This window comes from Gymnodraco acuticeps, unplaced genomic scaffold (genome assembly GCF_902827175.1).
Source record: "Gymnodraco acuticeps unplaced genomic scaffold, fGymAcu1.1, whole genome shotgun sequence".
In the NCBI taxonomy this organism is placed as follows: Eukaryota; Metazoa; Chordata; class Actinopteri; order Perciformes; family Bathydraconidae; genus Gymnodraco; species Gymnodraco acuticeps.
In genome coordinates, this window is record NW_022992126.1 from 3,079,474 (window position 1) to 3,100,927 (window position 21,454).

Consider the following 21,454-nt stretch of genomic DNA (forward strand, 5'->3'; position numbering starts at 1 on the left):
AAATGTATTTTAATAATTTCAGGTCTGCCAAACGTATAATCACAAAACTAGAATTATCTTCAACCTGCTGAGAATTCATGACCAAACACTGCTGTGGGGCTGTCAAACAAACACAATTCGTGTCAATACACCTCCCAACTTTAAATTGCTTTCTTGAAACATCCTTTTATTCCAATGAAACAGCCTTTTGTGGTGTCCTGTGGGATTTACTTTCATTCCTGTTGGTGGAATAACATTTTGATTAGAAAGTAGAGCCTGGGGCAGCCGGGATCATTTCCTTTCTCCCGTGCTCTCTCATATCTGCTCCCCTCAACCGGAGGAAAAGAGAGAGCACCGTGAGGGGGAATTAACCTGCCTCTCTGATAGCTTTCTCTGCTCCGGGATAATATCCTTGCAGCTAAAAGCCTACTGACTGTGTGACATTTTCACCAAATCACAACTGCTGCTGACTTGAATGCTAAGTGAACTCTATGCTCCTGGACAACATTGTTTCTGTGTATGTGTCTCCTCCTCTCTAACCTAAGGGGCGTGAGGATCTAAAATCCTCTCCACATCCTGCCTGACCCTATCGACCTCCTTTGACGGTCGTCCTGGCAACGGAAAGCTGAGCCGGGGGGGGGGGGTGGTTATAGGAGGGACGCTACCGAAGACGAGCATGTGAGGCCATCAATCAGTGAGCTGATGTCCAGGTATGGCTGAGCCTCCTGTGCATACAGAGAGGCTTGTTATTACTGAGTAAGTTGAGCTGAGTTATGTATCAACATGTCAAGGACACGGCTCTGACTCCCAGCTGATTTGATGCCCTGCTGAAAAAAGAAATCGACAAGATGTGGAGGTGGAGAGAATATTTTACAGTTTGGAGTTAAGTTGGAAAAATATCCTGCGGCAATAAGTGCAAATACTGCTGCTGCAGACATGTGTAGCATGTCTGTACTGCACAGGCATATATTAAGATATATTGAGAATGCACCGACAGGAAGCAAATGTAAATTTGGCAATCATTTCTTTATGCTGGGGGACGTAGTAACAACACGAGTGCAAAACATTGGTGAAAATAAGAGTTTTGTCTCTGCATATTTGGTTGTGATGCAGCCATGTTGATTATTTAGTCTTCTCCATTGAATGTTGCATTAATCTGATAGCTACATATCCTCTTTTGTGATATTTGGAAATGATGTAACTAAAGGAGAAATAATCCCTAATTTATCCTCAAAAAATAGTTGTTGTTCTTTTAGGCTGAAAGATCGTTTCGCAGTTTATTTTTACATTTCTAAGAAGTCGGGGCCTCATTAAAAACAAAAGATTTATATTTGGGCTCGTACATTCAATCCCCACAAACTCCAAAACAAAACAGTTATTTGGAATTCTTACTGTTGGAGCAAAAAAAACAATAACTAGAAAATGTCTCAAAGCGGATATCCCTTCTCTTGACAACTGGTACGACAAAATCCATGAAATGTATGTTATGGAAAGAATCACCTTCTCAATGAGGCTTCGGGAAAACACAATTTACATATCCCAAAGACGACCATCCCTTGTTTGACTGTGTTTCTATACACCGATTGAATGTATATGTAGTATAGATGTATATGTATGGTCACATGTATGTGTGTATGTGTATTGAATGTATATACTGTTTGTGTGTTGATATGTATGCATATGTACATGTGTAGACATTTGCTATTTCAAACAACCCCTGTGTACTTTTTAGTTTTTATTTTATTTTGACTCATTTTGTTTGCTATTTCATTTGTCACTTTCGGGTCTCTAAAAATATATGATTTGAAAAACTGTACTTGTATTATAATGTGACCCCAAATAAATAAAGAATAAAAAAAAAAAATCAAGTCAAAGAGATTTCCTGGCTTTACGTCCCTACTGTAAGTGTCAAAACACAAATGATGGAACCTATCTTCTCATAAACCAACTCCAAAGCATTATTATTATCAACCCTCCCTGTTTTCTAAATGAACACAATTATTACATGAACATAATGTACTGGGTGGATACTATATGTCAGGAAGAAACCATCCATCTCTGTGGGGGCGGGGTATAATAATATTCTCAATTGTATCTACATTCCTTGTATGCATTTTTATATATATCCCCTATGCCCAAGATTGGAAGAAAAAAAAGAAAAACAGTCTTTTTATTTGTCAAAAGTAAAAGAAATGCAATGTGAAATACTTCTGTAAGCCTTAAAGACAGACTCCCTTTTAAAGTGACAGGCCAGCCTCCAGCTGTGATATGTGTTTCATCTCTTCAGACTGGATGCACAGCTGACAGCCTGCTCCACGTCTGCTCACTCTTTAATGGCATTTCAGTGAGAAGGAATTGACCATGCATCTCCATTTGGGAGGACAGGAGCCTTTCCAAGCAGTTAAGCAGAACATATTCAGGATGTAAAAGGGCCCTCGGAAAAACTGATACTCATACTTAACATCAGAAACTCACCAAACACTCGAGGAGCCTGGCGGGACGAGATATGATGATGAAGAGCTTTTTGCAGAGCTCGATGACGAAGGTGAGCTCCGAACTCTCCGAGCGCTCATAAGCCTGATAGTGAAGGAGAGACAGGCAGACAGGAGACAGGTTAGAGATTGACATACCGTTAGTTGACACTCCTCAACACCTCCACAATTCCTGTCCCAACTCACATCATTCAGCAGCTTCTCCAGGTTATCCTGCAGCTCACAGAAGTAGACGCTGGTGATGAGACCCTCGCGAGATTTGGTCAGGCAGTCCCTGGACAGCTCAGCTACCTGGTGGTGGATGAAGCTGAGGACCCCATCGGCCAGGGGCAGGACGCTCTCTGGAGAGAAGCTGTGGATGAACTCTGCCAGCCTCTCCTCCATCTGAGCTGTGGCCTGAATGAATACAAGATGGCGCAAGTGTTTGAATAAAAAACACACAAACATGAGTAAGCTTCCGACCAACTGATGAGAGGATAACAATATTGATATGCTTGCAGTATTATGGGTGCCTGTGTTGTCATTTACTGCTTCTGTGGCTTTACATTAAAAGCATTTAACCGGCGAAAGATACATTCACTATTATTGTGAAGTAATGTTAATCACGGGATAGGCACTATGTTTGTCAGTGAGCTTTGTTCATCAATAAGGCTTCCACAATAAGGCTTCTTCTTCAGTTCGAAATATTGCAGGGAGAAATGGAAGAGTCCGAAGAGCTGCAGGCAGCAGATCACACACAAACATTTTAAATAGGCCAATTATTGTCTGACTTCTTTATTACAAAATTTACAATAGTTAGTTTTGCTGTACCCAGTATTCTGAGACATATATTCATACATTGTATTTCCTCTTACTGTTAAAGAGGGTGTCACAAAATCACAAGGATTGCCACCTAAATAGTAAGTTATTATCATGTTGTCAGGCTTCCCCTACATTACATCACCACTACCCACTACCTGTCATCGCTCTAAATGTGACATACACAAAGATTACACCTCTTTTATAACGTTGAAAAGACAAATACTCTTATTGATTTTTTTTGGAAAGAACATGTGGCAGTCTACATTATCTGTAACTGATGAAACACAACATAACATTATCAGAATTAAGGCCCCATTAAGCGTTAATTAAATATCTATTTCAGGTATGCAACTGCTAATTATTCTCCTATAATGAGGAGGACTCAGCAATGTTGAGACTTCATCAACAGTCCTGGGAACTGTGCAATTGTATGTGGGAAGCCTTGTTAGCAGCACTACTTTATGATGTAAAGAGAATGTTCAGAGGGCGATGGTGTACGTGAGTTTGTGTGTGTGTGTGTGTGCGTGCGTGCGTGCGTGCGTGCGTGCGTGCGTGCGTGCGTGCGTGCGTGCGTGCGTGCGTGCGTGCAGCTTTAGATCATCTTCCCTTTTTAATACATATTGGCCTGGGGCAAGTTACGTGATCTAATTGATTTTGTACTCATGATCAAAGACTAATAGGTCGGGTTTAGCTCCGCAGACATGGACGACCTCCAGTGGTTTTCTCACACTGCAGTGTCAACAGCTTACAAAGAACAGGGAAATAAAATCTGAGAGCTGCCTTTATGTTGGAGGTCACAGGAGAACGGTAAGCCTCTTTCAAAGTAACAAGGGCGCAGGAATGCAGAGATAACAGCTAAGTACAGCTGGAGGATGCATTAGTGTGAGAGAGACAGGGAACATTTGAAAAAAGCAACAAAGGTCCCGCTGCCACAAGTCAAACTTGGAGATGCTGTTATGTGTCATGCACCCTGACATTGAGGCCCCTGGGGCTAGCTTTACTCTGACTTGTGTAGTGCATGCTGGGATAATATTTTACATCACTCTTACCAATACCGATCTGCTCATTGTGTAAGTAAAATCATTTTGTGAATGATTGGCTTTGCTCTCAGACAACATGTTGATACTAACCTAGCTATGGGCTTTAGACAATTAGAAAATGTCAAGGAAAAGATGGCGGCAAGCATTTCACACACATCTTGAATCCCGGACCGAGTACAGGGGACGTCGGCCAAGATCGACATCATCCAGTTCTCTCATGCAGAATGTGCATCGCCATACTTGTTAGGACGATATTTCACCGGGGCAAGATTTACCAACTTACGGCCATCTTACTGAAGCAGCAGCCTTTCTGATCTTTATGTTTCCCACTGCTACACACCCTACATACTGAAGCTTCCTGTAAAGGCCAACATCTGTTACATGTCCCAGATGGTAACTTCAAAGCCAAGACAGTGTCGGCATTCATCTACTTCCCAGCTAAAACCTATTTTTATTCTAGCAAGAACTGTCTGATCTACTGCCCGCCTGGCACCTTCCTTGGTTCTACAGAATTATTTAAGTTTGTTTATTTGTTCTGGACACATGTTTCCCCAATGTGGCACTTAGCGTATCTGGGCTAATCAAAGAATAATCTACCAAATGTTTTAACGGGTGTCCCTACAGGTGAATAGCGTAAACAGAAAAAAAAGAAAGAAATTGCCATCAAGTCATTTGTTTTGTATTAGAAATGAGGCATTATCTAATGATACATTTAGAAATAAGAGCAATCTCCAATGCCAAAAAGACAAAAAGTAAAATAAAGTAAGCACCTAAATGTGTATTTTGGATGTATTTATTTTCACTGGTCTGAAAGAAGACATGTCAGGGAAGCAAAATAGCCCATACTCTCAAAATTGACCACTACATGAAAAACAGTGTTTCTGCATGTATTGCTCGTAATTCAGTGCAGCTAAAGAGGCGCTCTCTGACTGCAGGCAAATTGTTTGTGTGTTTGATGTGTGTATGGAGGCACAGTTTACCCTTGTGTTATGCTTATGTGAGGCTGACCTTGGGGAAGCGCTCCTTGTAGACATGGTTCATCATCATTATTTCATTGTCATAGCAGGATGGAGAGCGCCCGGGGCTGCAGAGAGACAAACACACAGAGCAGGACTGTAATACACAGCAGAGACTGAGAAAACCAAAGAGCAGAGAGTGTGTGGAGGCAGCAATTCTGTATTTTCACTTGAATTAAGGAATCATTTACTGCTGCCCCTCATGTCCTTCCTGTCTGTACATTATGCTAATCCACCGATCAGAAATTCAGTACACTCAGTTTAGTTTCTCTAATGATCCGGTGTCCTCCTGCACGTCACGCTACACATGGTGCAGACGTCAGACAAGCATGAATATATTCAGAGGCACACAGAAAAAATGCAAAGAAAATTCAATATGTGGCAGAATAAAAGCCTGAAAACCTAATACTATTTAACATAGCAACTCATACAGTGCTGAATTGGACATTGACAAAAGAAAAAGCATATTATAAATAGATGTCTTGTGGGCAAACACTGTTTAGCTTCACAGAAAGATGCGATTATGAATAAGAAATAATGAGGCATATCAAGGTACACAATAGAGCTCCAAGATGTGTGATTATCTATCTACCTACTGCTGAGGAGCTTAATATGAAAACTGAATACTGATAAGAAGTGATGTGGTGTATGTAGTTGGGGCATGTTGCATCCAGAGGGGAGGCTATAATAGGTGTGATTGAGGGAGGGTACACTAGAGACTTGTGAAAATAGAGAAACGTGCTGCACTCTGCAGAGGCTTAAAGAACTTGAGGGGATTTATCCTGATTCAACTACACTGGCAGTGGGAGAGCACAGATCTCCGACAAAGTCCTAGTTTCTTCAGACTTCAGTATGTTTATTAGCCTAAAGTTGTGATGTGGAAAGAACACTACAAAGAGGATGTGTTGTTTTTCTTTCATCAGACAATGTAATCAACATGTAGGTAGCTGTTTCAGAGTTGCTGTTCTGACGTGAGGGGGCGTTCACATGAATTATAACATGGTAGCAGCACAAGTGCCCTAATTTCCATTCTTATCGAAAGTTCAATTTAATTTGTATAATTACCAGAGCCAGTGATTAAGATCCAATTCAAAATGGAATGAGTTCTGCCTTGGCCTGGCTTACATAACCTTTATTAAACCTGCAGAAAAATACCAACCTGGGAAAGACAGCCTTGATTTTTTTCGACCTTAGTTTGAAATAATGTAACAGTGTAAACTTGAGACACAGAAGTTTCCAGAAAGCATTTAAATATTATTTGTAATGCTGTTGCCTGTTTGTATATGTATCTTAATCTTATTTTATTACTATATATTGTATGTTCTTATGTTTCACTTGTAATGAGAACTCCATCTCAATGTGTATTCCTGATTATATCAGGTGTATATAAGTCAGTATCAGGACTCTAACTCTTCCTGCTACCATAAGAAACCAGCACATCCTAACCAGTCTTCATTGGGATGATAAGGGATTGCTTATAGAAAACCTTAATCAAAGTTGGCTAGGCGCCCAGTGGCTTGTCTTCATTTGTTTAAACTGTCATTTGTCCAAGACCTGCCGTGCTCTCACCTGAGGCTTCGGGAGCGAGGGCGGGCGTGCGGCGAGCGCCGGCCCCCGTCATCGTCCGTGATGCTCTCCGTGCTGCCAAAGTGCTTCGACAGGAAGTGCAGCTCGTCCATGGTCGGCTGGAAGGGCAGCTGATGCAGCCGCTCCTGGGAGGAGCTGGAGGACTGGAGAGAAGGAGGAAAATGAGACAAGGTTAAATTAAGAACTGCTCTCTGTTAGCTCTCTTAGTAGTGTAACAACAGATATCCAGAGATGGAAAGGAGAAAAACAAAAACAAGAAATGGCAGCAGCAGAAAAAACAAGGTGTTCTTTGGTTTGAGTGGGTGGAAAAAAACTGAAACAAAGAAGTGCCGAACATAAAAGAAAAAGAAAGTAAGAGAGAGAGGATCAGAACAATGTCCAGAAGGAGTTAGTGTAGGAGGACAAAACTGAATAATGTAGACTGAACACCAGAGCAAAAAGACTGCAGGGAATGAAGGAGTCACTCCACCTAAAAGTGTACTGCTGCCTTAAGTGTCTGCTGCCTCGGGGGTTAATGGCAGCGCTGTTCGGTTTTAAACAAAATACTTTTCTTAAGGGCGAGAGGGAAAAACCAGGCTTAATGGACACATCTCCCGATGGAACACCATGGCAGGCTTTGGCCACACAACGATTTCTGCTAGAAAAATAGAAAACTCCATCCAGGTCTAAGCCACTTTCAGGCTGCAGAAACGCACTGAAGTGAATGCAGCATGTCCAGTGAACAGAATCAATGAAGAAGCTGCATGAAGATACAGGGAGTTCAGACACTGAGGGAAATGCCATTGAATGAGATGGTTGCCATAAAACCGTCTCGCTCCTTCAAGTAGTCACTGGGTGCATCTTAAATAATTTAACTGCATGAAGATTTCCTTTGCATGGCTCTTGGTCTCCCTCACAGAAGATGTGACAACAAATGCAAGGAGAATATGTCAAGGGATAAGAATCGAGGAAATAGTGTTTTTAGAGAATTATCATCACTTGTCAACAGATCTGTTGTTTTTTGATACCTTTGGAGTTTGGATTACATGCAAATAATACAATGATAAGGATGTACAATTTACATTTATAGTGCACTTCCTTTTTGCATATTTCCTCCCAAAAGGCACAACAGAAAATGAAAATCTCTGAAAGCAATAAAACTGGTGTGTAAATGCCCGGACACTAAATGCTCATTAGACATTTTTGCATCAGCTTGTTTCTTTTAAAGCTGTTTTAATAATTCATTTACATTCCATTTACATTTGTAAATGCATCATTAAATAGTAAAGGTTAAGATGAGAGTGTCTCGTCATTTGAAAAAAACCTCACATAAGTGATTTTAATATATTGCATACACATATAGCTTCACAGCGGATTCTCAGCTCCATGTGACTTTATGGAAATGACACCAATAGAAAATGTGTTGAAAAGGCAATGTTCTGTTCTTGACTATATTATTATTCATGACACAGAAGAAAAGGGAAAAGAAGGATGTTTCTGTTGGATGATGAAAGTTGAGACCTACAGTTCACACCGAACAGCAGGAGAGACTCATTTGCTGATTTTAGATCAATCTGAACCTGGGAGTGAAACCAGAGTGGGGTTGTATTTGCTGCGGTACAAAACTGTAAGTGCTTGGATGAAGCAGCGCCATTGAGCTGCATCAACCAACAAATGTATATGTGTACAAACACTCGACAATTTTCTTCAACTTCACGGTTTCATCTTCCCACTGCCTCCATCTTCTATCTTCTCCTATTTCATCTGTCGACCTTTTTGCATCTTTCAGCATACACTTGGTTCATAGGATCTACCTCTTCATATAGGAAACTCCTGTTCAGTATGCAAGGGTCTTGCTGTAACTAATCAAGCGAGTAATGGACCATGTAAGAACCAGCCGAGCTTTGAAACCTGACAGGACGGAGGGGGAAGAGGAGTGATGGAGGGTGAGCGGAGTATGGAGGTTACTGAGAAACCAGTCTCAACCTCATCTACCGGTAAAAAGAGATCAATGAGTCGCCTGCAGCGTACTGCATGTCTGTCTATGTGTGCTGCTGTAAGTAGATTCATGAGAGGAAGTCAATGAAATAAATGAACTGTGAAAAGATGCAGAGGAAGTGATTATGTTCAAGATTGCACAGGGGGTGGATTATGAGTCAACACCTTGCCTCCACCTGAGCGGCATACACATTAAGGCCCATTTCTCAAATGGACTATTTACCAAATGGGCTTTGGCAGGGTTCATTTCTCTGAGTAGTCTCTTATGCTTCACTCAGACAAAAGTGAACATTGTTGTTGTCCCTCTGTTTCCTTCAAAACACATTTCACTTCCTCCTACACTCTCTTTTATGTCTCTGTGGCCCCTCTTAACCATCCATCTTCGCTTCTCTGGGGATAAAGTGGTGCATGGAGAAATTGTTACTGGAACAGGGAAGAAAGAAAGAATGGTTACATTTCATTTCAAATATCCCTGCTCCACTTTTTTTCAGAAAGGCCAAGTCGTCAGCTGCAGATAAATCAGGTCGATCATGTCTTAGCAACTGATGAGTTATTTTTAGTTCTAGTGTACATGCGATGCATGTTCTTCAGCGGTAAAATCCTAATCGTCTGAGACTCCGAGCAGCAAGTACAAAGTCAAAGAACACAGGGGTGTGTGTGTTTGTGTATGAGTAGAATTTAGCTGCAAGTATGGCGTGTAATCCTTTCAGAGCAGAGCAAGACCAAAGTGGAACATGCAACTTTTAGAACATGAATTTACGAGCAGTAAAGCCTGCGCTGATTTAATGCATGAAAACATATGCAAATAAGTTATTTGAGGGAGATGCATATTCATGCGAAGGATGGCTCTTGACTTCACGACTTAGCCAATGCAGCTACAAGGAGAAGAACATCATATCCCACACTTTAGAGTTGTTTTCCCCTGTTTCTCCGGTAAAAATGGAAAATAATTAAAGTACAGAGATCGATCCTTCTCAGTTTTCACTCTTCCTGCAATGGAGAAGGTAAACATGAAGGAATCTCTGTGAGGACACAGCCTAACAGCCACCAGAAGCCTCCGATATTCTTCAGAGGACTTTTCAGGAGGCTGCTGCTACACTCTGGTGTCCTTTTAGAGATCCTCACGTTTTGTGTTACAAGGACACACTTAGTCAGCCCTATCACACATTGGAGAAAGCATAATGTGCAGTGGCTGCTGCAGAAATAATACACAGTAGGAAGGAGTGTTTGTCTGTGGTGTACACAGATACGTTCGGAAACTCTTAACCATTGTGAAACCATTTTTAAAATGATTCAAGGTTCTTAGAGGACTAAAATGTCTGTGTCGAAAAATATATTTGATATTATTTTCCACTTTCAAATACCAGCTTGTTTACAGAATGTCACTGTTGTTTATATAGAAAAAAAACACGAACATTAAAATGCCTAAGATCCCCCTAATGCTATATAAAAACGACTATTTGTATAATACAACAATGGGGCTGTAAATCAGTTTAGGATGCTTAATTAAATCAGATGTGAGATTAGTGCTCCCCTAATGACTATTTTCCTTTGTTTATAAGAATGTTTGCTAATACTTATTATACATTTTATGAAGGTAATAAAGGATTAGGATAGTCTGTGGAGCTTTCTTCTTGCTCTTGAACTTACCGTTGAACTGGGTGTATTGGTGCCATATCCTGAGGAAGGCAGCGAAGCCAAAGACCATCTACGACCATCAGCCCTGAGGAAAAACAAATAAAAGTGGAAAAGGGAAGCGTGTCAAATAAAAAATATATATCTTTTTTTTCTAAATCTTTCCCCAGTTAGAACTCCAATATTGATTTTGGTCCCTTCAAATATCAAGGTTACACTGAAGCAATCCCACCACCTTCGCTTCCTTTTTATCCAATTACACTTTCGTTCTTCTTATTCCCCTCTTCCCTCAGACGGCCTCCAGCCCTGTCAGACACTTCTTCTGAGTGAGTGATGAGGGACACACTTTTAGGGCAGAACTCTGACACCTGCCCCGCTCACCTGTCGACACATAGCTCTGAGGACGAAGACGAGGCTGTGGCATGTTTGTGTGTGGGAGTGTTCCCTGTAGACTTTCACTGTGTTGTGTGTAAAAATAATCCTATCAACAATTTCCCTTGACTACTTCGCACTGCTTTTGTACCGTTGCATGTGTGACTTATTGTGAGAATAAAGGAGGAATGCCAACCTGCGAGAAGAGGCGAAGGAAAAGTGGGCAGGTCCACTCGGTGAGAAGTTGCGCGGGCTGTCCAATGGACTGCTTCCTGTTAAATACATAAGGACAAAACAGAGCAGAAAACATACCCTGTGGATTACTTGGAGCCATAATATACCAAAAGTCATTTGAGGTTTTAGCTAACTCTAAGTCATTTCAATTTCCATTTGATCTTTGTATGCTCCGGGGCAAATCACAGAGAATTGCTGTGTGTGGCTTTTAGCGCTGTTCTTAGCAAATGTGACTGTTTTTCTTTTACTGTGGCTCATAGAAAGAGCAAATTAAGCACCCAATGTATGCATTTGACCTAATTTAAGATAAAAGATACTATTTGCTTGACAGCGCATTTATGAGTATAATTTGCCCGTTTGTTTCGGGTTGCTTTGAGGGTTTTCTTGTACTTATTTGTGCATGCAGGTTAAGGGGCAATAAACCTGCACAATCCTGAATTTGGCCACCATGACACACTGAAAACGCTGTTACGGTTATGAATGAAACTGTGACACCTACTGTAATAAGGTTTATACTTGATCGTGTCCTACAGTAATAAATTACAGTATTAAAATTAAATTAAAGAGCAACTTTTAAACAGTTAAAATCTTGTTCTGGCTGACCTCTAGTGCATTGGTGCAGACACATTTTGTATTTACCACGGCACCCCCTCAGTTACCTTTTTCATGTTTAGGTGTTTCAACATACATGTAACAAATAGCATTGAGTAACAACTTGCAGCTGTGAGTGTTAATACAGCGTTTTTGACGTTTGTTGCTTGTTTTTCAGCTTTGATGTTGTCTTGTTGCCCTTGTGGCACCGTCGGACCGTCATTAAGGCTCTCCAGGGTGTCACAGCACCCACTGTGAGGACCACTGCATTAGTCTTTGAACTGACACAATCTAAGTACACCTCTACATCACTGCAGTAAGGTGATAACATTTAAATAAATTGAGATTTATCAGATGACCTTCAAAAATAATAATTTGTTATTTTTTTCTCTTTAAAAAAATAAAAGGACTTAATGTGAAGTAAAAGATCAGTTTAATCATAATTTCACCAAGTCTTCATGTCCCAATGCACCCAAAAGCTGTTGTATTGTTTGCTATAAGACGACACTGATGATTCAATTTATGGTAATTATGTTAGAGAATAAAAACATTTGAAACCTCAAAAGATCCTGCAATAGTAAAGAAGTGGGTTGTAGGGCTGTGCGATTATGGCAAAAATCATAATCACGATTATTTGGTCAATAATTGATATCACGATTATTTTGACGATTATTCATTGACCATTTATTGAACTTTAAAACAAATAATATTTTACCAATAAACAAGATCAACAAATATGTTGGAGCGCACTTCCAAAACCATACTAAACATATTATTAATATGATAAATAAAAATAAATTAGACCAAAATAAATTAAATCAAATATGATGCAGTGCAATGTCACAACCTACTGAAAACTCCTTAACATATAGCCAACATGTTGGTAAAACATATTCAACATATTCCACTCAGTTAAACGTTGAAGGCTGGCCAACCGTCATGGTCCAGAAGTAACAGGAAATAAATGTTGAACTACAATTTAAGACCAAATAAAAATGTTTAGGCCACCATGGCAAATGCTGGTAGGGCTGCTCATGTCATCTCTTAAAGATGCTTTGCAAGAAACACCAGGCTGTTTACATGGTCTGGTTTCAGAGATGAGCGCAGGCAGGTGACAATATTGCCACCTGTACTTAAGACCCTCAGCCACGCCCCGACACAGCGGTGACGCCGGCCAATCACAAAGCTTTGATGCGTTCAAGTGCATTATTCTGACACAGGAAGATTATGTTACAGGACATTAACGATAAAACAGAATATTGTTGTTCTATTTTTAGACACATCTCGCGATCGACTGGTTGGGCACCCCTGGGCTAGACCATAGGTCTGTTGTGGTCGCAAAGTAGTCAGCTGAAGCCACATCTCTCTCAACTTCCCCACGGCATTTGTCAGATAGCGCAGGCAGCGCAGACCTGCTGAAATAATACCGAGACGGCATCGCGTAACGCTTGTCCAACGTGTTGACAAGTTGCTTAAAGCCCTGGTTGCTAACAGTGCTAACTGGGCACATATCTTTAGCGATGTGAAATGTAATGGCAAAGTACTTGCAAATAGTGGAAATAGTTTGACCCTTCTTTTTAACGAGTTGCTGCTCTTGTTCTGACATCTTCGCTCGCGCTGAACACTCACAACACATGTCACTCCCACGTGGCCGAGTGGGCTTTTAGGGAGGGGCGAAAGCGCACCCAGCAAAATAATCGTATTTTGTCAATTATGCTGTTTTCATAATCGTCGCAAGCCATAATCGTAATCGCGATTAAAATACGATTAATTGCACAGCCCTAGTGGGTTGTATATGGCACAGTCCCAAACTACAGCAAGATTCTTCCTAAAATGCCTCTTTTCAAGTCTGTTTTTTGGATTCATTTTATATTACTTATTTTTTTAATAGTTTATCGCACACTGAATCATGGATATAACTTTAATATACTGACCTATGTGTCCAGGCAGTGGAGAGTGCGGCCGTGGCAGAGTGGGCGACGTACTGGTCAGGATCAGGCTTTTCCGGTTACTGGTTCGGCAGCTAGAACACACAGGAGAACAAAGCGCACGTCAATATTTGTCTTCATTATTTCTCTAGTGACACCAGTCAGATGAGAGCTCAAACACACACACACACACACACACACACACACACACACACACACACACACACACACACACACACACACACACACACACACACACACACACACACACACACACACACACACACACACACCGAGTGTCCTCCAGGTTTATGAATACACTGCTTCTGTGTTTGAGTGCGTATGTGCTTCCTTTTCACCTTGAGTAAATGCAAAGCGTATATTACAGTATGTTTGTAAGTGTGTATGCTTCTTTATCTTGAGCACCACATGTCTCTTGTGTGTGTGTGTGTGTGTGTGTGTGTGTGTGTGTGTGTGTGTGTGTGTGTGCGCTTGTTGCAGGCCATAATACAATACTTTATTGACGTCCGCCCACCCACAGGGCAGAGCGACAGAGCAACAAAGATTTTTAATTTCCTCTAGGTCCAGCTCTGTGTCGGCTGCTGCCATGAAATATAATGGCACGAGTGATGAGGCGAAGGGAGTGATGGAGAGACAGATGGAGAGGAAGAAAAGGAGAGGGGAAGGCAGGTACTGTATAGACCGTAATGAAGAACCAAAATGATTGAACCATAAAGGATTCACACGCTGCTCCTGCTGCAAGCACTCTTCTTTGAACAATTTCACAATGGGAAACACAGCGATGCACAAGGTTTATTTGGTACCACTTTACAATAAGACTACCGTTATAAAGGATTCATTAAGGGTTTATAATTAGGTTGTAAACACTTGATTAATCATTAAGAACCATTTATAAACCAGTTCTAAAATAGTTTTCATACATCAACACAGGCTCACTATTTGGCAAGATGACTAAGCCTTATATTGGCTACTTAGCGAGAATCAACTTGAACAACAGATACCAAGGATGCTGGCTGATGAAGAAGACGAAGTAAGCTAGGTAGCCAATATAAGACTTAACAGTACAGATAAATGTGGGCTCATTTGGCAAGCAATCGGTCACAGTTGCCCTGTTTATCTCATGTCTTATAAAAGCTTATTAATGATTTATAAAGTGTTCACAACCTAATTAATAAATGAATTACAAACTATTAGTAAACCCTTTATAAGGGTAGTCTTATTGTAAAGTGGTACCGTTTATTGTCCTACACAAACACCTCCTACAGTGGATCTTTCAGGCTTCTTTTTTCATGCACAGATCAGGTTTGCTCACGGGCCTTCCGTGCTTGTCTGTGGGTTTCACTGTAGCGCCTGTCGGACTAGATTTGCACAATCAAATCTGAGGAACAATACAAGTTTGCTCCATGTTGCATAAGCCTGCAATATATCTGTGCTGGAAGGGCTGTACATCCCAGGCACACAATGGAAAAACTGCACGGTCACACAACACACTTTAGTTATTTGATGTTTCTCCCTCGATCAATAATCTATGCTCCCACATCCTGCCTCGTCCCTCCCTCTTTTGATGTCTTCAGCACTCTGAGACATCAAACCCCTGGCAGGATGTTATCGGTGGCAGCGTGCCTCTGTGGGCGCCAGCTGAGGGAGAGCTCGTACTCAACCTTGCAGAACAGAGGAGGAGCATATTGAAATATTTAAGGGAAATGCATTAGCTTTGGAAGGAGGACTGGAAGTGGCTTAACACCACCCTTCGCTACAGCTCCAAGAAGAGAAGAAGGGGGAGGGCGAGGGAAGAATTAAAGACGACAAAAAGAGAAGAGACATGCTGTAGCCTATATTCCTCTGATTTCCTTTTTGTCATACTTTTCTTTTCTGCAATACTTCGTGCCTGCAATCATCTTCCCTTTCAATTACTCCTTCACCTGTTGACTCTCACATCCACATTTTCATTGCTGCTCTTCCTCAATCAAAAGCTGAATCACTTGAGCATACGCACGTCAAGCTTCACTCCAGAACATATTCTTAGCTTTTGATTCATGATTCATCACATCAACGCGACTGTCAGTGATTCACTTTTAGGTGGAGTCTAATGTTTCAAACCACATATTAAAGGGAAAGGGATTTCTTCCTAGCTGCCTCGTCTCTTTGAGTTTTTCTAGGTACTTATAATTATGAATACTTTTAAAGTACCATGTTACTTCCAGTCTGAATAAATCTCTTCAGAATCTTTCGATAACTCCTCAGTCAGCTGTTTCTATTTCATTTTGTCATTTTTTTCCTGCTTTGTTCTAATTCTGCTTTGTCCGTCTTCCAAATTAACTCTCTGCATGATGAATAATTAAAACATAGGAAGTCAAGGAAACTGATTCTCCACTCCTCCTGTTTTACTGTTATGGAGTCGTCTAAAGTATTAAAGACTTTAACGAAATGAAAAACCGCATGAGGGAAAAGCAATCTAATCTTCCCATAAAGCCAGATGTCTCTCGCAACCACTGTGCTTTATAACATTGTTATCTTAAATGAATGCTTTAAAAGGGCATCTTGCCCAAAGCATGTGTACTGTAAAAAAAGGTTGAATAGAAGTACTGCTCTTTATTCTATACTGCAGTTTCCTGCCCACATATTTATTACCAGAAAGGTCACATTAGAGTTCTGCTTCTTGTATTCCTGCAACAGCGAGGAGGGGAACATCTGACAGAAGCAGCAGGAGGCTAACAAACATCTGCGGATGATAATGATACATCTCTGTTGTAATCCCATGTTTCCTGTTATTCTGGGACGAGTTGAATCTCTGCCTGCTTTGTTGACTTCCACTCTATGTAGTTATTTACCAAAATGACATTGGATAAACCCAAAATACAAGTCTTACATTACACAAACATAACATTTAGAAATGGGTTAACAATACTGAGGGTTTGGTGCTTAGCAGATAGTGTTCAGTAGAAACTATGGTTGTTCCCTTCTTATATTCTCACGCACAATCACAACACTCAAAGATCATTTCCTATTAATGCTGTCTTGCAATGAAATACGGGTGACAATAATTGCAGAGTTATGGCAGTCAGTAAAAGATTGCAGGAGCCATAGGTGGTGGATGATATCAAATCAAATCAAGTTTTATTTATATAGCACATTTATAAACGATTTTTGGTCGAGCCAAAGTGCTGTACATATAATAAAAATAGCCTACAGTAGAGATACTTTACAGCAAATACAACAGCACAGATTGTTCAGAATATCAGTATGAGAAAAACGACACCCTCTGTCCTTAGACCCTCACATCGTACAAGGAAAAACTTCCGGAGAAAACCCACAGTTTGAGGGGAAAATGGGAGAAACCTCAGGGAGAGCAACAGAGGAGGGATCCCTCTCCCAGGACGGACAGACGTGCAATAGATGCCGTGTGTAAATCCAAGAGATAATACATTTTACAGCATATAGACCGATAAATGATAACTGTGCCTAGATAAGAGAGGTGAGTGTGTGTGTGTGTGTGTGTGTGTGTGTGTGTGTGTGTGTGTGTGTGTGTGTGTGTGTGTGTGTGTGTGTGTGTGTGTGTGTGTGTGTGTGTGTGTAAATGTGACTTTGCATCACTCTGCCACAGTTATGGTCATCCTGACTGGTTTCATCCTGTCTCAATCTGGTTAAGAAGTTAGTGTGTGTGCCTGTGTGTGTGTGTGTGCCTGTGTGTGCATTAGGGCTGCACGATATTGAAAAAAACTGACATCGCGATTTCCCCCGATCGCGATTTAATCGGATATATTGTATGTGCAGTTTCGATAAGTAATAAGGGTATCTTTATTTTGAATTCTGTGCTAAAGTGCGTTAGCATTTATAAAAAAAAAAGAATAAAACCGCACGTCCCTGCGGTGTGAATATCGCACATGCGCATATCGCGGTTATCGCCATGACACGGTATATCGTTCAGCCCTAGTGTGCGTGTGTGTGTGCGTGTGCCTGTGTGTGTGCGTGTGTGTGTAAGAGAGATTCTTTCACACACACATACGGGTTTTGGGCCGAGGGCGACACCGTACTTCCGGTATCAACCATTTCACACGAGGTGCATACAGAATATCACAGTCGATTGCCTTAATCAATATAGTCAACTCTAAAATACCACATATATGCATTGGCATGATAATATTATTGTGACAAGTGGGGTATTCACCTGGTGTTTCTAGAAGATAGACGTAGATGCTGCCAAAATCGACCGAAGGCCACTTTTGAGGGTCGTAATTCCATACATTGTACATCCAACAACCCACACAGCTCTAGTTTACGCTGGTAACGACCTAGAGCACACCCCTCAAGTCCAGAGATGTAATCCGAAGACATGCAGCGATTTCTTCGGTCGTTAATTCAGAAGAAAAAAACGAGTGCGCTCTGCCTGGCTACATTAGCTAGCTGTTTATATTAGCATCTCCAGGATTTTTGCACCTCCAGAAAAATGGCGTCTTTATAAAAAAATATATGGCGCGCGTTGCATTGTGGGTAGCTGTGACGTCACTGTGTGTGAAAGAATAGAGACAGTTGGTATTGCCATCTTTGAATCATACATCTAAAGCTGTCTCTAGCTTTGTGGTCAAACACAAACAATCCTGAATACATCATCCACCTCTCTCTTCTGTTCTCCGGCAGCTGGTGCTGTTTGGATTTATTCAGTCGTCCACTTACACATTCATGAATTTTTAACAGAAAACTGAAGCTTTGCTGAAAATGAGACACTTCCTCTTTAATATATTCAAACCCATTCAGATTCAATTAGGTTAATCGTTAACAAATTCTTGATGCATAATGAATTGATCAAGAGGAAAATAGACTAAGATAATGTGAGTGTGAATGTACCACATTACCATGGCAACCCATTCGGAGTCACACTCAAAAAAGCAAACAGTGATCTCCTTTTTTTTGTATTCACCAGCGCTAACAGTGATAAAGAGACAGCTTGTGTTAACAAATGAAAAGATAAAGGTGAGCATCACACTGAATCTGATCTGAGTAAATAAAATGAAAATATGATCTGAAGTTAACAACAACACAGTGAGTCAGAGACTGTTTGTATGTGACTGCCAGTTTTATAATCCATCATAATCCACTGTGTAATCCATCATGCAGGCCCAATCTGTGAGTGTGACAGAGGAGCAGTGGTGAGGCGTTTGGTGCTGTCAGTCAGACGGAGTGTGATTCATCTGGGGCAGCGGTGCATGGCTCCATGGTGTCGGCCTCTGTTGACCGACACCACAGCTGAGGAGAGAGCCGCCAGTGGAAAACAACTTTTAATGTGTGAGAGAGAAACCAGGCGTGATAGTGGCAGTGTCTGAATCTGTCAGAAGGTGCAAGGAGCAAATCAATGTTTGTTTGGTTACAGCATGCAGGTGGTTTGTGTGTCCAGGTGTTCTCGAGAAACACCTCCAGAGTGATGAATGACAAACAGTGACAGGAGAGACAGTACGAACAGGCATGGTGGGTTTTTTTTTTTTTTTAAAGCTACGGACCCAGAATCAGCACTTCTCTAACAGGGCTGAAATAGAGGGGTATGAGGCATGGCTAGAATGGGTGATATGTTTGGTATTTTGAGTAAAACACTTCATAGACATGTTTTTTATATATCTGAGACATATAATATATGCCTGAAAATAGTATAATAGGAGACCTTTAATATCCACAAACTGTTACACAAAAACATTTCACAATGGATGTGAAATCATGGTTCAACGTGTTTCCTCAAATCATTTCTGCTCATGGCAACTACAGCATGATTTACCTTTTTATGGACAAGTTTAGCAACTCAAAGGAGACCTTCAGGCAAATATTGTGCTCAAATATTCAACAAGTGTACGCTGCTGTAAAGCACAAGATAAGATTCTCAGACCTTTGCAACCAAACCACAATCTTTACCTATCCTTAACGGCTGCCTGGTTATGATGTGGTAGGTGTTGTTTGAATAGACAAAGAGACGCAGATAATTATCAGCGACTCTGCAGTTCCCTTTAGCTAACAGGCCATCAGTGTTGAAGTGTTACTGTTGTTACTGTTCATCCCTTCTGATATACCCACGTTACCCTACCTGCTTAGCAATGAAGAGCACATACTGTAGATGCAGAGACTAGCGTGTGAATATAATGGAGCATTTAGCTGCTAAAAAAACAGATCTTTCCCTCAGGAGATGATGGGAGACCAAAAAAGAGCTTAAAGAGAATAAATATTAAACTTAAAAACATCAGGGAGTCAGAAACACTAAATGAATGCTGATCTTGCTCCAAATCTGATGATCATGTAAATAAGCTAATGTTTGCTAACACATAGCAATGACAACTGTAATAATATATAATAAAACCTTGTGTGATATAATATTAAAGAGAATGTTTTGTTTACAGTGTAATCTGTTGCATGCAGTAGCCAGAAACACTTTTGACTCCTTTAGCTAAAAGTTAATTACACACGGGAAGCAGAACATGAACCTGAGTTTCCTTCTCACTACGATACCAGCAATAATTATCACTCCTGCAAAACTAATTTGCCAAAGAAAATGAGGTGTATGCAAAGGGTATTTTGTAGGTAAGAGGGCTGCGTGGTGACACACTGATGTTTAGAGGACAACATGAACAGACAAAGTCAAAGGTGACCGACAGAGAAATATAAAGTGCTCGAACAACAAACAGAGACACACAAAGGTGACAGCCAACAACCTCACTCTCTGCTCCCAATAATGAAAACCAGCGCTGTCATACAACCCCCGGTCAGCCTGCTGCAGAGGGGTCAGAGGTTAAATCTGCGGTAACGACTCGTGCAGAAGCTTTGACGAGCAATTATGCCCCTACAGGCCCACGGCTGGCACTGAGCCATTTGTCTCAAACTCACACAATTGTGCACACACTCATAGAGAAACGCACAGTGTTGATCCCCTGACATGAAAATGGTCCCAGACTGTGTACACTAAATACAGCAATAAGTGATGCAAATAATAACACTTGGTAAGAGGTCATTGAAACTACATGTTGTGCGTCGCTGGTGCTCCTATACTGTAGTGTTTCTGATATTTGAGTTTAAGTTATGTCCTTGATTGTAACCTAACTGTAATCATTAATACTAAATAGCCTGCTTGATTACAATTCAGATGTTTTGTTCTAACTGAGGTAATTGCTGGGTACTGAACACAAAAGTGCTTAAAATCTTAAAAAAAGACAAAAGTTAAGAAAGATTAAACCAGAGATAAAACTGAGAGGTGATTAAATGTGTTTTGCTCTCAACTACAGCAGGTGGGTTAGGTCAAGGTGTACACAGGAAGTCTGTCAACTGTGATGGAGGCCGTGTCTGGCATCTTTTTACTAAGGCAGGCAACCTACAGTAGAGCTCTGGAATAAACTGCGAAACTACAATCCACAACGAAGCCTTTGTAAAACTACAACAATAAGACAAAACAATAATAATAATAATAATAATCCTTGTAATAACACAATAAATAAATAAATACATATTTGTCTCAAAGATTTGCATTGGAAATGGGTTAATGTTAACGCTGAGCACATCTACCTGCCCTTCATAGTGTGTTTTTCATTTTCACATGTGCAGCTGCTGTGACGGACAAAACTCCCAAATTGGGGTCGATAAAGTAAATCTAATCTTATGTTATTCATTACTATGACCCGTCACCTATATGAACACATCAGCCATTTAAACAGACCAGCTACATATTATGCAAAATCAATGACAGAAACGAGACTAAAAGCCCACCATAAGAGGACGTGTGTGTGTGTGTGTGTGTGTGTGTGTGTGTGTGT

At 40.8% G+C, this 21,454-nt stretch overlaps 1 protein-coding gene across 4 annotated transcripts in view; it reads right to left on the minus strand.

Moving 5' to 3' along the window:
• LOC117538014 (microtubule-associated serine/threonine-protein kinase 1-like) overlaps window positions 1-21,454 on the minus strand; it is a 78,423-nt gene that overhangs the window by 23,734 nt on the left and 33,235 nt on the right. For all 4 annotated transcript variants that reach the window (XM_034203500.1, XM_034203498.1, XM_034203499.1 and 1 more), the window contains 7 exons: window positions 13,659-13,747; window positions 11,096-11,171; window positions 10,543-10,615; window positions 6,898-7,058; window positions 5,321-5,396; window positions 2,658-2,867; window positions 2,455-2,556 (listed from right to left, as the gene is read on the minus strand). In XM_034203500.1, coding sequence (XP_034059391.1) covers window positions 2,455-2,556; window positions 2,658-2,867; window positions 5,321-5,396; window positions 6,898-7,058; window positions 10,543-10,615; window positions 11,096-11,171; window positions 13,659-13,747 — 787 coding nt within the window. The remainder of the gene's footprint in view (window positions 1-2,454; window positions 2,557-2,657; window positions 2,868-5,320; window positions 5,397-6,897; window positions 7,059-10,542; window positions 10,616-11,095; window positions 11,172-13,658; window positions 13,748-21,454) is intronic.